This window comes from Triticum dicoccoides, chromosome 5B, assembly GCF_002162155.2.
Source record: "Triticum dicoccoides isolate Atlit2015 ecotype Zavitan chromosome 5B, WEW_v2.0, whole genome shotgun sequence".
NCBI classification, from domain to species: domain Eukaryota; kingdom Viridiplantae; phylum Streptophyta; class Magnoliopsida; order Poales; family Poaceae; genus Triticum; species Triticum dicoccoides.
The window spans coordinates 332,792,377-332,806,411 of record NC_041389.1 but is presented as its reverse complement, the minus strand read 5'-3'; the positions used below and the strand labels follow the sequence as shown (position 1 = coordinate 332,806,411).

The 14,035-nt window shown below is 42.0% G+C and overlaps 1 protein-coding gene across 1 annotated transcript in view; it reads right to left on the bottom strand.

The window, feature by feature from the left end:
* The window catches only part of LOC119308750 (protein ENHANCED DOWNY MILDEW 2-like), a 14,136-nt gene extending 5,663 nt beyond the window's left edge, over window positions 1–8,473 (bottom strand). Inside the window, exons 1-13 of the mRNA XM_037584889.1 lie at window positions 8,257–8,473; window positions 7,727–8,147; window positions 7,550–7,646; window positions 6,029–6,076; window positions 5,747–5,940; window positions 4,584–4,680; window positions 4,401–4,496; window positions 3,393–3,640; window positions 3,233–3,313; window positions 2,737–3,153; window positions 2,029–2,173; window positions 1,835–1,936; window positions 1,240–1,332 (exon numbers count right to left, since the gene is read on the bottom strand). Coding sequence (XP_037440786.1) covers window positions 1,240–1,332; window positions 1,835–1,936; window positions 2,029–2,173; window positions 2,737–3,153; window positions 3,233–3,313; window positions 3,393–3,640; window positions 4,401–4,496; window positions 4,584–4,680; window positions 5,747–5,940; window positions 6,029–6,076; window positions 7,550–7,646; window positions 7,727–8,145 — 2,037 coding nt within the window. The 5' untranslated portion in view covers window positions 8,146–8,147; window positions 8,257–8,473. The remainder of the gene's footprint in view (window positions 1–1,239; window positions 1,333–1,834; window positions 1,937–2,028; window positions 2,174–2,736; window positions 3,154–3,232; window positions 3,314–3,392; window positions 3,641–4,400; window positions 4,497–4,583; window positions 4,681–5,746; window positions 5,941–6,028; window positions 6,077–7,549; window positions 7,647–7,726; window positions 8,148–8,256) is intronic.
* Between the last annotated feature and the right edge of the window lie 5,562 nt (window positions 8,474–14,035).

Genomic DNA, 14,035 nt, shown 5'->3' with positions numbered 1-14,035 from the left:
ACGATCTAAGATACCATGTTAAGAGGAATAGCAACTTAATATATGTATAAACTAGGAATCTGAAAATACAGAAGGAAATACGTGGGACCTAGTACAAATACAAATATCTTTCTAACAGTGGAAACTAGAAACTTCCTCGTCCCTCTAAAGATATTTAAAGTTGTTTGGTTTGAGACTAACTTTGCCAAAGATGAGGCAAGTTTAACTAATTTAGGTGTGTTTTGTTCAGGCCATACCTTAGGTAAGATGCTTTTTGCCACACCAGGGCCCCACATCATATACACTTAGTGTGGCAAGATTCCCTAAGGCTTGCCAACTACTTGTGGCTCCAATTTTACTGAACTAACCTTGGGATAGTTTGAGAAGAAATGTGTGGCAAAGTGTGGCATTGCCAGGCCTAGAAACAAACAGCCCCTAAGCAAGGTTGTCAGAACCGTGATTTTTCAGAATCGGATCGGAGCTCCAATGGTCAAAGTTCAAAAAAGCGCTAGGCGTTAATTATGCGTTTGGCCACCTACTTGCGCATTTCTAGCTTAGGCGTGATTAGGCGCAATTAGGCGTTTCATACATAATTGTACAGATACGGGCAAGGCAGAGCACTTTGCTATCTAAAATAGTGCTAGAATGTAAACTAGAACGGCAAGCAAAGAGCAGAAGCATTTAGCAGTTTAGCACTATCGTAGAGGCAGTAACAACAGCTAGTAGAGCACAAAACTTCACACAACAGTAGCAAAACAGGACTTCGACAGTACCAAAATAGCACTATAGCAGTAGTACTAGTTACATCTAGAGCATCAACAGCAACACTATATCAATAGTAAAAGCTATATCTGCAGTATCAACAGGAGCAGCAACACTACAACAGTGATACTGACTTTTCCTAGGGCGGCAGCAGCATCACTATAGCAGTGCCTAGCGGCTAGCGCTTTCCCTGGTGCATATGGGCAAAGCGAGGCGTTGAGCCAGCGCCTTGCGCATAGGCGCGCATATGCTCTTGATTAGGCGCGCTTTTTGAACAGTGCCAATGGTAGGATCGCAAATCGCAGAATCTTAACTATCAGAATCGTAAAGACATAGATTCTACTAACCAAGATCGTAGAATCAGAGTGGTTAGGTTGGATTGTAAAGTCGTAGAATCATACAATAGAATCGCGAATCTGACAACCTTGCCCTAAGGCTTTATATACAACTCGTTAATGTTTCATGCTGTGTCAACATAATTTCTGGATAAGAACATACCTCAACAAGCTTATCCACCTTTGTGAAATGTCGACCAAAAGAACTGTAGCGTGACCCATAAATGAAAGGTGAAATATATACTCTGAGCCTAGTCTGGAACGAGAAAAACAATCTAAAGTTAGAAATCGATTGACCACCATAACATTGCAAGGCAAATTGTTCCACCCAACATCACAGTACGCTCAGGAAATAAATGGCTCATTCCCGCCAACAACAATTTCAGGAGAAACACTATGAAGACAGGGTAAAAGTGCCATTGCGACTTTTATAGATCATGAGAAGATTGACATCTTTTTACTATAACCAATAATGGGTTAACTCAAGTGTTGGAACTGAGGGGACTAAAACAAAGTATACTGACTTCAGAGGATAACACCAAAACAATATTATAACGGCATTAACAAAAACTATCAAAGTACCACTTGAAGCATAATTATGAATAGATACATCATAATTATCAAAGTATACTGACAGTGAATCTTCTTCGCGCACGGAAAGAGCGTGCCATAAATCTCATAGGAATGATATATTTATGCAAGTTTCTACAAAAACAACAGTATACGAAAAGATGAATATATGATTAGAATATACATACATGCCACTTTGTTAGCTGCTTCAAAACTTGAGGTTCACATACTGCTTTCGCCTCATTAACATTACCTCCATTACCCAGCGCTTTTAGAGCTGCTCCTACAGCCTAAGAAGCCCATCATTCAGAAAATGCTGAACAAATAATAACTAGTATGAAAAGTTGCATTTCCTGCTGGAAATACTGAACAGTGAATGGACCTGAACAGAACGCTCAAGCTTGCCCGTCGCAACAATCTTATCAGTTTGCCTGCCAGCGTATACATGAGTGGATGGCACAAGGCACCTGCTTGATATATCTTTTAGTGTCAAGGAAGAGCCTTCTTTCTCTACCAAAGCAATTACCCTGCAAGTAAGATTGAGAACATATCAGGTAGTACCATGACTCCATGAGGACTCTAAAGTCTAAAATGTAAATAATGTTTGATCAACTTATACTTTGCACGTCCGTGTCAATAAAACTGAACGAAAAAGGCTAAACACAGGACGCAAGAAGAAAACTGTAGCAAGATAAACAAGCTTTTAGGCCCTGGTCGGGTCCAGGAGAACTACATTTCCGTGTATGTTTGGTTTTAGAGTCAGGCATTCTGGTAAGTTTCCTTAGTGTTTTGCATGAGCCCAAGTTTACCTTACCAAAGATTTGGCTAGCCAAAAACTTTGGCCAAGGTTTTTCTTGCCTATGGCTTGGCCAATATTACCAAAAGAAACTGCACGAAAGTAGAAGTGGGCACGCCAGAAAATTCCAACCATGCAAAACAAAGGCCATCTTTTTGGTCATTGACAAAAAATATGTAGGGCACATTTTGGACACAAACCAAGCATACACTTAGTACGTAGTACAATTAGCACATGGACATGTATGTGTGTGTAGTGACTGGAGTCCTCAAATAATTATATCAAGTGACTAACCTCTTCTCTGTTTCACTGTCCACCCTAGGAAATGAACTCTGGGGCAAGTTCCCCATAGTAGATGGTGAAGTCGCCAAGTATTTTTCCTGCTCATTTGCAGGTCTTGAACTGCTTGCAGAAGTACCTTTGACCTTTAGTTTTTTCTTCTCAGGCTTGTCAACAAATTGCTCTGATGAACTCTTCACAGCAAATTTTCTGGCGTGTTCATCTTCTTGCACCCGAACCTTGACTGGCACCTTTGCAGCTTTATTTGAAGGTTGTTCAAGAAATGATTCATCAAAATCTCTCTTTCTCCTGTTAATCAACACCTTGTTTTTTCTCTTTAGGTAATCTGCTGGTTTTACAATTTTTGGAATACCCGGAAACTTTATATGATTTCTGACAGGTGTCTCAATGTCACTATCTATCTCATGGTCCCTGAACAGTTTATGACAAGTCAGTATATGAACAATGTAGACAGCATTTAACAAATATAAGTGAAGAAGTTACTACATACAAGCAATAGATCAAAATTCTTTTTGAAAGGTCCCAGGCTCGTGTAACAATGTCCTCGTCGCTATCTTCAAAGGGTATTTCTCTGAAATATCTCGAGTATGATAAGAACAGAAGAGACCATATATGGATTAAGAAATTTAAAAAGAGAATGGCAGCAGCACCTCGGCAAACATTTTCTATGATATGACTTTGGACAGCGTCTGCAAACAGCAAACTGCAATTGTTCTTGTGATCTATCCTCCAAGCCTTTACAGTGAAAACACCAATGAATGGGGCACGTAAATGAAGATCCACCTATTATCTTGTTCTCTTTTTCTAAGGCTTCAATCTTGTTGTTAGGATGAAGTTTTCTTGCAACACATTTGGGGTGGTAAAAGTACCCACATGTAGCATTGTTACAAAGAAACACCTAAAGAATGATATCATAATTAGCAAAACTACATAACTATAAAGCACTGAATAAAATATGATTCACATTGATACTTAAGTACTACCTCCGTCCGGGTTTATTGGGCCCCTTTGTATTTTGGGCTAGACTTTGACCATCTATAGACTACTAAAATATAAAGTATAATGCTATAAAAAATTATACTGTTGGATTTGTATTTGAAAGAGCTTTCCGACAAAAAAAAATTGTGACGATATAGTTTACATTTTGTTAGTTAAATTTATAGGTCAAACTTTAACCTAAAATAAGAGGGGGCCTAATAAATCCGGACGGAGGGAGTAGATGCACTTTCTAACAGCTAGAACAATGCAATTACTCCATTCATAGCGCTGAAATACGGTCATAGTAACAATTTAAATACCTAATCGTTAGTTATTGGCTTATTGCAATAGCCAAAATTTACAGATAAAATGGTATTAAATGCCCCTACTACATAACTGCTAGAACAAAACTATTTCATAACATTCAGAATGTCTACTTTATGAAATGTCAACTAGATGCTCTTTCATAGTACTACTTCTAGTTCTGTATTCCTAGGTAATGCTGGCTGTATAGTGGTTGAAAGCCTAAAACTGCAAATAACGATTGCAGCTTTTAAGCCAAGTAACAGCAAGATTAATGCATAATAAGTAATTAAGCGTTGCCGATCAGCACCGAAAATCACTTTATTGTTAATGAACAATGAAACCAGAGTGAAAAAGCTAAAACAATGACAATGTACCTTAGCAGTTGGTCCATCCGAAGGCTCTAATACTCCACAAATAAAACACTGGTGTTGCTTATACTCACAGTTCTTGCACAGGAAAGTTTTCATTGCCTAAAACATATTGAAAGAGAAAACTCAATAAAAAAACAGAAATTTGAATTTCATGCTATCTTTACCACTCAGAATTTCAAAAGCTACCTCAACTTCTGCCTCAGTGAACCCAAGGGTATCACAATAGGAGTCCTCGCCGGTTCCTATTTTGGCATGGAAGGACCTCATACATGGGCCATCACACCTATAATAGAATAATACAGCAAACAGAATACAGAGAAGTATTAGAATATTGGCACAAAATGAATACTCACAGATGACCATAGAAACTTTTACACGACAGTGATGAAATGAGAAGAAACAATAACTGAAAATGTAATTGGGCAAAGGTTGCAGTCTTAAGAAGGGGAAACATAGTGGCACACATGCTATGCTTATGACCTGGATTTGATATAAACATCATGGGCACACACTACATGCAGGCGAGGTGTGATGGTGTCGCCTAGCATCTGGATGAGCTATGTGTCCACCATTTAACAAGGGAATGTAGTTTTATCTTTAAAGAAGCTTACAACTTATTGGAGGTGATGGCTTATAAAAAGTAACCAGTTAAGTCCATGGCCTACAGTCCAGCAGCTCCACAACCGAAAACTATTTAGAAGGAAAAAGGAGGCTATAGCCTTGTTGCCTAATAGTCTTAACACAACTCCTTGGTCATGGCTCAAATGTCACAACCGCCGATGTAATGTTTGACACTTTTGTCTCTAAATAAATATACAAAATTAATTATAAAATAGGAACTTGTTGTGCAATCAAATCTTATACTTAACTTATATCAGCAAAAGTTAAGCTGGCATGGTAATTAGTAAATTATCTTGCAATGTGCCCTCAGGATTCTAACCACGGGTATTAATTAGTCTTTGTTAGGTTATTACTAAAATAAATACTTAGTTGCTAACTTGCTATAGCTAAAAATTCTAACCATGGGTATTTGTCATGGTTACTTTCACTGTGTGTACCACTTAATAAATCAATTATTGTGATAGCACCAAATCCTGTTCATCTACATAGTTGAACTTTTACAATTTTAGCTATCAGAGATAGTCATTCCAGCCCATTTCAGTTCCTGGGCATGATACAACCAAATATTCATAAATCTAAGAGCTAATGGGCTAATACATGCAGCCAAATATCTTGCTCGTGTAAGTTCAACTGAAGACATGAGCAACTAAATACTAATTAAACTTCAAGCTGACTATGGATAGGGAATTTTAGGTCACCAACTCATCCTATAGAAGATTTGCACCTACCCTAACAAGTCTCCTCCGTTGTCACATATGGCACAAGTAAAATCAAACAGATCATCCTCCTCTTCATCAGATTCAGAATTTCCATCAGATTCAGAATTTCCATCAGATTCAGAATTTCCATCAGAAACCATATCCTCTATCTCCTCATCGGAGGCAATAAATGACTGCTTCATTTCAATATTATCTGACTCAACCTAGTTGAAATGATAATAAGAAAAATGGTTAACTTCATGATCAGTTTCCTGCCAAAAAAATTGAGAGAATTCATAATCCCACACATACCTCGCTTGTTTTCTTCTTAGATCCTTCTTCAATAAATGCTCGCAAAACCTGTGATAACATTCATCATAAGAGATATAAGAATCGCGGCACTCAGGAGTTCTATTTTGTTTATTAGAGACAGCCAAGAGTTATTACAATCAGTAAAGTTATTTAGAGTTGACAAGGAATACAGCTAGGACTACGTATGAAAATGAAGCAGAAACTGATGGAATTGACCGCTATCACATCTGTGTCCGTACTTTTTTAGCAGAAGCAGAAGCAAATACGGAAGAAGCACAGAAATGAATACAGGCGAGTATGATGGGGACATAGATACAAAGGTGCATGTCTCCTGGAACACAAAACCCCCCCTGAACCATGCCAAAGAAAAAAAAACTAAGCATGAAGCAGCAGCTACAACCTATAGCCGAATCAACAACCTGGCCATAGTATGTTGGGCCAAATCTCTATGAGCTATCGAAGTGGGCTACACATACAGAAATTTCTGCATTTACGGTTACCAAAATTTTAGTTCCGAGTCCTGCCGGAAAACACTGCTCCGTACCACAAATAATCCATTTCTGTTCCAGATTTGCACTCTGTTCCCCTTTTTTCCCAGAACGGACAGAAAGATCACTACCATTCACTCATACCACTCCATTCACATATCTATGACCCAACTGGTATGCTTAATTGCTAATCAAAATAAAACAAAACTGGTTTTTACATAAAGGAATTCCTGAGGCAATATAACAAATTGAAAGGAAACAGGTGGCTAAACAGGCTCATGAGTTCAAAAAGAGAACTACTCCCTCCGTTCCTAAATATTACTCCCTCCGTCCTATAATGTAAGACGTTTTTTGACTCTATTGTAGTGTCAAAAAACGTCTTACATTATGGGACGGAGGGAGTAGATGTTTTAGCTTTTCTCCATTTTCTCAGATTTGTATGCATCTACAAGCATTTTAGTGTGTATATTCACTCATTAATCCGTATGTAGTCCATATTGCAATATCTAAAACATCTTATAATTAGAAACGGAGGGAGTAGTAATGATCAAGAAGACTGAAGCATTCAACTCAAAAAGAAAAATGAACAGAGCCTTTATTTCAAATTGGAGAAGTATTGCAACATAAGGCAGCTCAAACACCAAAAGGCTAATCTGTAGTGAAGCCCTCAGATTTGATGGATTTAAACCTATGGACATTTATGGTCTATAGTGGACAATCTTATTCTTATCAGTTATCAAGCACAGTTGTACTCTCCGTTTTATTTACTCTGCATATTTGAGTTGACTGAAGTCAAATTTCACAAAATTTGACCAAGGTTATAGAAAACAATATAAACATTTACCATAACAAATTTATATGATGTGAAAGTACATTCAATAATAAATCTAATGGTATTCATTTATTATTGTACATGTTAATATTTTTGTTTATAAACTTTGTCAAAGTTTACAAAGCTTGACTTTGACCAAAGCTAATACGCGGACTAAACAAAAACGGAGGGAGCACAGATGAGGGAGCAGAAAATCTGTACCTGTGATTTTGCTAAGTTCAGATCTTTCTCCGCAAACAGCTTCAATAGGGAACGGTGGTTCCTGAAATCGTCCTTGGAGGGTCTAAGGTCAAACTTGCTGAAAATATGGCAAGGGCTCTGTAAATATCAGAGTTTATCATTTGAGAACAAAGAGCAGAGAGTGCACGGGTGGATTACTCAAAAACTTTGCGAAGATGACTCCACAAGTTCTTCTCAGGCTCCTCAGGTTTTCTTCCGAGGAAGTGAAGCATCCGCACTGTGATGAAAATTGTTCGGAACTTTTCTTCGTAGCTGTTCCTGGGCTTGGCGAGATTTATCCAGCTGCCTTCCACAGACAGCACGGTGATCACGGGTTGTTTGCCTTCAAGCCCCAGCTTCCAGGCAACCACATGCTTGTAAACTGTGATGCCAGGGTCAGCGACTCCCTGCAAGAAGATGTTCCGTTTGCATTGAGTGGCCTCATCCGTGCTTTGCTCGAACCGAATCGGCAAGGCTGACAGACAGATGGGGTTCTTCTCCGTGTCGACGAAGAAGTAATCTGCCACCACACTGAACTGCGGCTCGGAGTCATCGTCGTCGTCGGACATCATCACCATGGCTACCGGAAAGGGGAGAGAATCCGGGGGAGAAAAGGTCAGTACGGTGGCAACGCCGCTACCTCTCTCGGGCTAAGATTCTGCGAGTGAGCGAGTTAGTGGCGACCGAACCTGCAGCCGCCGCGACGGGGGCCAGGAGAACGGCCCGCCCCGCCTCCGCGCGCGCCTCGCCGGTAGCCGCCGGACGCTAGGGCCTAGGGCTTTTCGTCCCTCTTGCTCCTCGCGCGTGCAAGAGGTCGCCGCCGACCGCTAGGGCATAGGGTTTTCTCTCCCCCTTCCCCTCGTCAGGTGCGCTACTCTGTTGGTGGTTCTTTGTGCGTGCGCGAGGCCGGTGAGTGGTGAGGGGGCGATACCTCTTCTGGTACCTCCCTGGTTCTGGAAGCTCGGCCTCGTGGGCTTCGGTTGCCGGCAAGGCCCACTGCAAATCCTAGGGTTCAACCCTGAACAAGCTAACAAGAAAAGAAAAGTGCCCAGATTCAGAAAAAAAAAAGTGCCCCGTGGCCTAAAAAAGAGGGGGCACCTATACCGACATTAACTAATTGAGGAGCGCTCGTTTCGGGAGCCTCCCCAGGGGTCATTTGAGATGGGCTGAAAGCGCGTCGGCCACGTGTCAGACTCTACACGCTTTCTTCAAATTTTAATTTTATTTTTCGCACGTGTTTTCAGCTTTTTAGATAGTTTTTTTTTTTGGTTTCTGTTTTCCACTAGTCTTTCTTAGCTTTTCGGCAAAAAAAATTTGTGCAGAAAAAGGTGTTTTCTATTTATTTTTCCTTTCGCAAGAGGCACGGTCATACCTCTCAAAAACGGAAAAAACGCATTTTCTTTTTTTTCCTTCCGTGAAAGGCATGGTCATGCCTCTTGGAAATGGAAAAAACATGTTTTCTTTTTTTCCTTCCGCGAGAGGCACGGATTTGCTTCACGTGAGAGGCATAGTCGTGCCTCTTGAAAACGGAAAAAAACGTGTTTTTTTCTTCCGCGAGTGTTATGTTATGATCCAAATTCAAGTATAAAGATAAAGGCTAACTTCTGAAGAGCGAGCGGAGCGAGGCCGTCACTGGTATGCTTGGGCCAAAGCGATCACTATTGACCTAGGTCACCTGTGTTGTACATATTCGTTGTAAGTTGTCGCACGAGATGAGTTGATCAGTTGTAAATCCCCGGCGCTTGTAACCTCCCCCGATATAGTGAAGATTTGTTGGCTGGCGCCCCCTGGTTTTTTCCCTTCGTGTTAGAGGGGTTTTTGACGTTAAATGTCGTGTCTCCTGCTTGTTTTTGTTCTTCATCGTGTTGCTTTGCCCGTCTTATCTCTAACAAGTGGCATCAGAGCCTTGTTTCTGTCTAGGGTTTCGACGACACGGCATCGATGAAGTTCGATCTTCCGCTGTTGGACTACGACATGAGGTTTTCCTTGTGGCAAGTGAAGATGCGAGCAGTGTTGGCGCATCCCGATCTGGACTAGGCACTAGATGGCTTCGGTGGAAAAGAACTGAAGGCATGGACCGATGATGAGAAGTGCATAGATTGTAAGGCTATGTCTTTGATTCATCTTCATCTATCTAACAAATTTTTGCAAGAAGTGTTGGAGGAGAAAGCTGCAGCAGCCCTTTGGCTCGAACTGGAGTCGATCTGCATGTCAAAGGATCTGACCAGTAAGATACACATGAAGATGAAGTTGTTCACGCATAAGTTGCAAGAAGGTTGTTCGATGTTGAACCACTTATCAATCTGTGAGGAGATCGATTCTGACTTGCTAATGTAAGATGGAACCCTAGAGGGAGATATTTTCACACTTGGAGGGGGAAAGAGAGCAAACAAGAGAAGAACACAAGATGAACACTCAAGTAGACATGATCCAATCACACTAAATCCACATACACAAAGAGGAGATATAAGGATCCAAATCCAGCACAAGTAAGTGACAAAAGGGTAGCTAGTTCATCCCAATCCTTGAAGGAGAGAGGTCTTGAATCCTAGATGGATCTTTCCACAAGGGGGTCTTGAAACCACTAGGGAATCTTCTCACATGGAGGTTTGATACGTCTCCGCCGTATCTATAATTTTTAATTGTTTTATGCCAATATTATTCAACTTTTACATACTTTTGGCAACTTTTTATATGACTTATTTGGACTAACTTATCGAGTGCCTGGTGTCAGTTCCTATTTGTTGCATGTTTTTGTTTCACAGAAAATCCATATCAAACGAAGTCCAAATGCAATAAAAACTATGAAGAATTATTTTGGAATATTTTTGAATTTTAAGAGGTGGAATCAACGTAAACGGAGGCCCGAGGCCACCACAACCCACCAGGGCGCGCCATCAGGCCCATGCACGCCCTGGTGTATCGTGCCCTCCTCGAACGTTGGTTGGAGCTATACTTCGGGCGTAAAGAAGCTTATATCTGGAAAAAAACGTGTAGAAATTTCAGCGCAATCGGAGTTACGGATCTCCGGGAATTTAAGACATCGTGAAGGGCTAGATCTGGGGAACGCGAAACAGAAGAGAACAGAGAGGAAGATTCAATCTCGGAGGGGCTCCCGCCCCTCCGCCTCCATGGAGGTCATGGACCAGAGGGGGAACCCTCCTCCCATCTAGGGGAGGCCAAGGAAGAAGAATAAGAAGGAGGGGGCTCTGTCCCCCTCTCTCCTGGTGGCGCCGGAGTGCCGCCGGAGTGCCACCGGGACAAGGATCGTGACGACGATCTACATCAACAATCTTGCTACCGTCAACATCAATTCTCTCCCCCTCTATGCAGCAGTGTAACACCCCTTCTCCCTGCTGTAATCTCTACTTAAACATGGTTCTCAACTCCATATATTATTTCCCAATGATCTATGGTTATCCTATGATGTTTGAGTAGATCTATTTTGTCCTATGGGTTAATTGTGATCTTCGTTGCTATGATTGTATATTTTATTTATGGTGCTGTCCTACGGTGCCCTCCGTTCTCGCGCAAATGTGAGCGGGCCCCGCTGTAGGATGTTGTAATATGTTCATGGTTTGCTTATTGTCAGTGTTGCGGGGGTGACAGCAGCCTAAATGCGGATAAGTGGGTCATGGCGTATGGGAGTAAAGAGGACTTGATACTTAATGATATGGTTGGGTTTCACGACCTTAATGATCTCTAGCAGTTGCGGATGCTTGATAGAGTTCCAATCATAAGTGCACATGACCCAAGTAGAGAAAGTATGTTAGCTCATGCCTCTCACTCATATAAAATTGCAAGAATGATTACCGGTACTTGTTATCGATTGCCTAGGGACAGATGACTTTCTCGTTGACAAAAGCTATCCACCTTTACTACCTTGCATTTTATTCATAGTTTATTCTCTCAAAGTACTCATAGTTTTATTCTTGCAAAATAGTTTCATACTTGTTCTAGGTAAAGCAAACGTTAAGTGTGCATAGAGTTATATCGGTGGTCGATAGAACTTGAGGGAATATTTGTTCTACCTTTAGCTCCTCGTTGGGTTCGACATTCTTACTTATCAAAGAAGGCTACTCGGGCTAAGATTCTGCGAGTGAGCGAGTTAGTGGCGACCGAACCTGCAGTCGCCGCGACGGGGGCCAGGAGAACGGCCCGCCCCGCCTCCGCGCGCGCCTCGCCGGTAGCCGCCGGACGCTAGGGCCTAGGGCTTTTCGTCCCTCTTGCTCCTCGCGCGTGCAAGAGGTCGCCGCCGACCGCTAGGGCATAGGGTTTTCTCTCCCCCTTCCCCTCGTCAGGTGCGCTACTCTGTTGGTGGTTCTTTGTGCGTGCGCGAGGCCGGTGAGTGGTGAGGGGGCGATACCTCTTCTGGTACCTCCCTGGTTCTGGAAGCTCGGCCTCGTGGGCTTTGGTTGTCGGCAAGGCCCACTGCAAATCCTAGGGTTCAACCCTGAACAAGCTAACAAGAAAAGAAAAGTGCCCAGATTCAGAAAAAAAAAGGTGCCCCGTGCCCTAAAAAAGAGGGGGCGCCTATACCGACATTAACTAATTGAGGAGCGCTCGTTTCGGGAGCCTCCCCAGGGGTCATTTGAGATGGGCTGAAAGCGCGTCGGCCACGTGTCAGACTCTACACGCTTCCTTTGAATTTTAATTTTATTTTTTGCACGTGTTTTCAGCTTTTTAGATAGTTTTTTTTGGGGTTTCTGTTTTCCACTAGTCTTTCTTAGCTTTTCGGCAAAAAAAATTTGTGCACAAAAAGGTGTTTTCTATTTATTTTTCCTTTCGCAAGAGGCACGGTCGTACCTCTCAAAAACGGAAAAAACGCATTTTCTTTTTTTCCTTCCGTGAAAGGCATGGTCGTGCCTCTCGGAAATGGAAAAAACATGTTTTCTTTTTTTCCTTCCGCGAGAGGCACGGATTTGCTTCACGTGAGAGGCATAGTCGTGCCTCTTGAAAATGAAAAAAAAACGTGTTTTTTTCTTCCGCGAGTGTTATGTTATGATCCGAATTCAAGTATAAAGATAAAGGCTAACTTCTGAAGAGCGAGCGGAGCGAGGCCGTCACTGGTGTGCTTGGGCCAAAGCATCAGTATTGACCTAGGTCACCTATGTTGTACATATTCGTTGTAAGTCGTCGCACGAGATGAGTTGATCAGTTGTAGATCCCCGGCGCTTGTGACCTCCCCCGATATAGTGAAGATTTGTTGGCTGGCGCCCCCTGGTTTTTTCCCTTCGTGTTAGAGGGGTTTTCGACATTAAATGTCGTGTCTCCTGCTTGTTTTTGTTCTTCATCGTGTTGCTTTGCCCGTCTTATCTCTAACAAGTGGCATCAGAGCCTTGTTTCTGTCTAGGGTTTCGACAGCACGACATCGATGAAGTTCGATCTTCCGCTGCTGGACTACGACATGAGGTTTTCCTTGTGGCAAGTGAAGATGCGAGCAGTGTTGGCGCATCCCGATCTGGACTAGGCGCTAGATAGCTTCGGTGGAAAAGAACTGAAGGCATGGACCGATGATGAGAAGTGCATAGATTGTAAGGCTATGTCTTTGATTCATCTTCATCTATCTAACAAATTTTTGCAAGAAGTGTTGGAGGAGAAAGCTGCAGCAGCCCTTTGGCTCGAACTGGAGTCGATCTGCATGTCAAAGGATCTAACCAGTAAGATACACATGAAGATGAAGTTGTTCACGCATAAGTTGCAAGAAGGTTGTTCGATGCTGAACCACTTATCGATCTGTGAGGAGATCGATTCTGACTTGCTAATGTAGGATGGAACCCTAGAGGGAGATATTTTCACACTTGGAGGGGGAAAGAGAGCAAACAAGAGAAGAACACAAGATGAACACTCAAGTAGACATGATCCAATCACACTAAATCCACATACACAAAGAGGAGATATAAGGATCCAAATCCAGCACAAGTAAGTGACAAAAGGGTAGCTAGTTCATCCCAATCCTTGAAGGAGAGAGGTCTTGAATCCTAGATGGATCTTTCCACAAGGGGGTCTTGAAACCACTAGGGAATCTTCTCACATGGAGGTCTGATACGTCTCCGCCGTATCTATAATTTTTAATTGTTTCATGCCAATATTATTCAACTTTTACATACTTTTGGCAACTTTTTATATGACTTATTTGGACTAACTTATCGAGTGCCTGGTGTCAGTTCCTATTTGTTGCATGTTTTTGTTTCACAGAAAATCCATATCAAACGAAGTCCAAATGCAATAAAAACTATGAAGAATTATTTTGGAATATTTTTGAATTTTAAGAGGTGGAATCAACGTAAACGGAGGCCCGAGGCCACCACAACCCACCAGGGCGCGCCATCAGGCCCATGCACGCCCTGGTGTATCGTGCCCTCCTCGAACGTTGGTTGGAGCTATACTTCGGGCGTAAAGAAGCTTATATCCGGAAAAAAAATGTGTCGAAATTTCAGCGCAATCGGAGTTACGGATCTCCGGGAA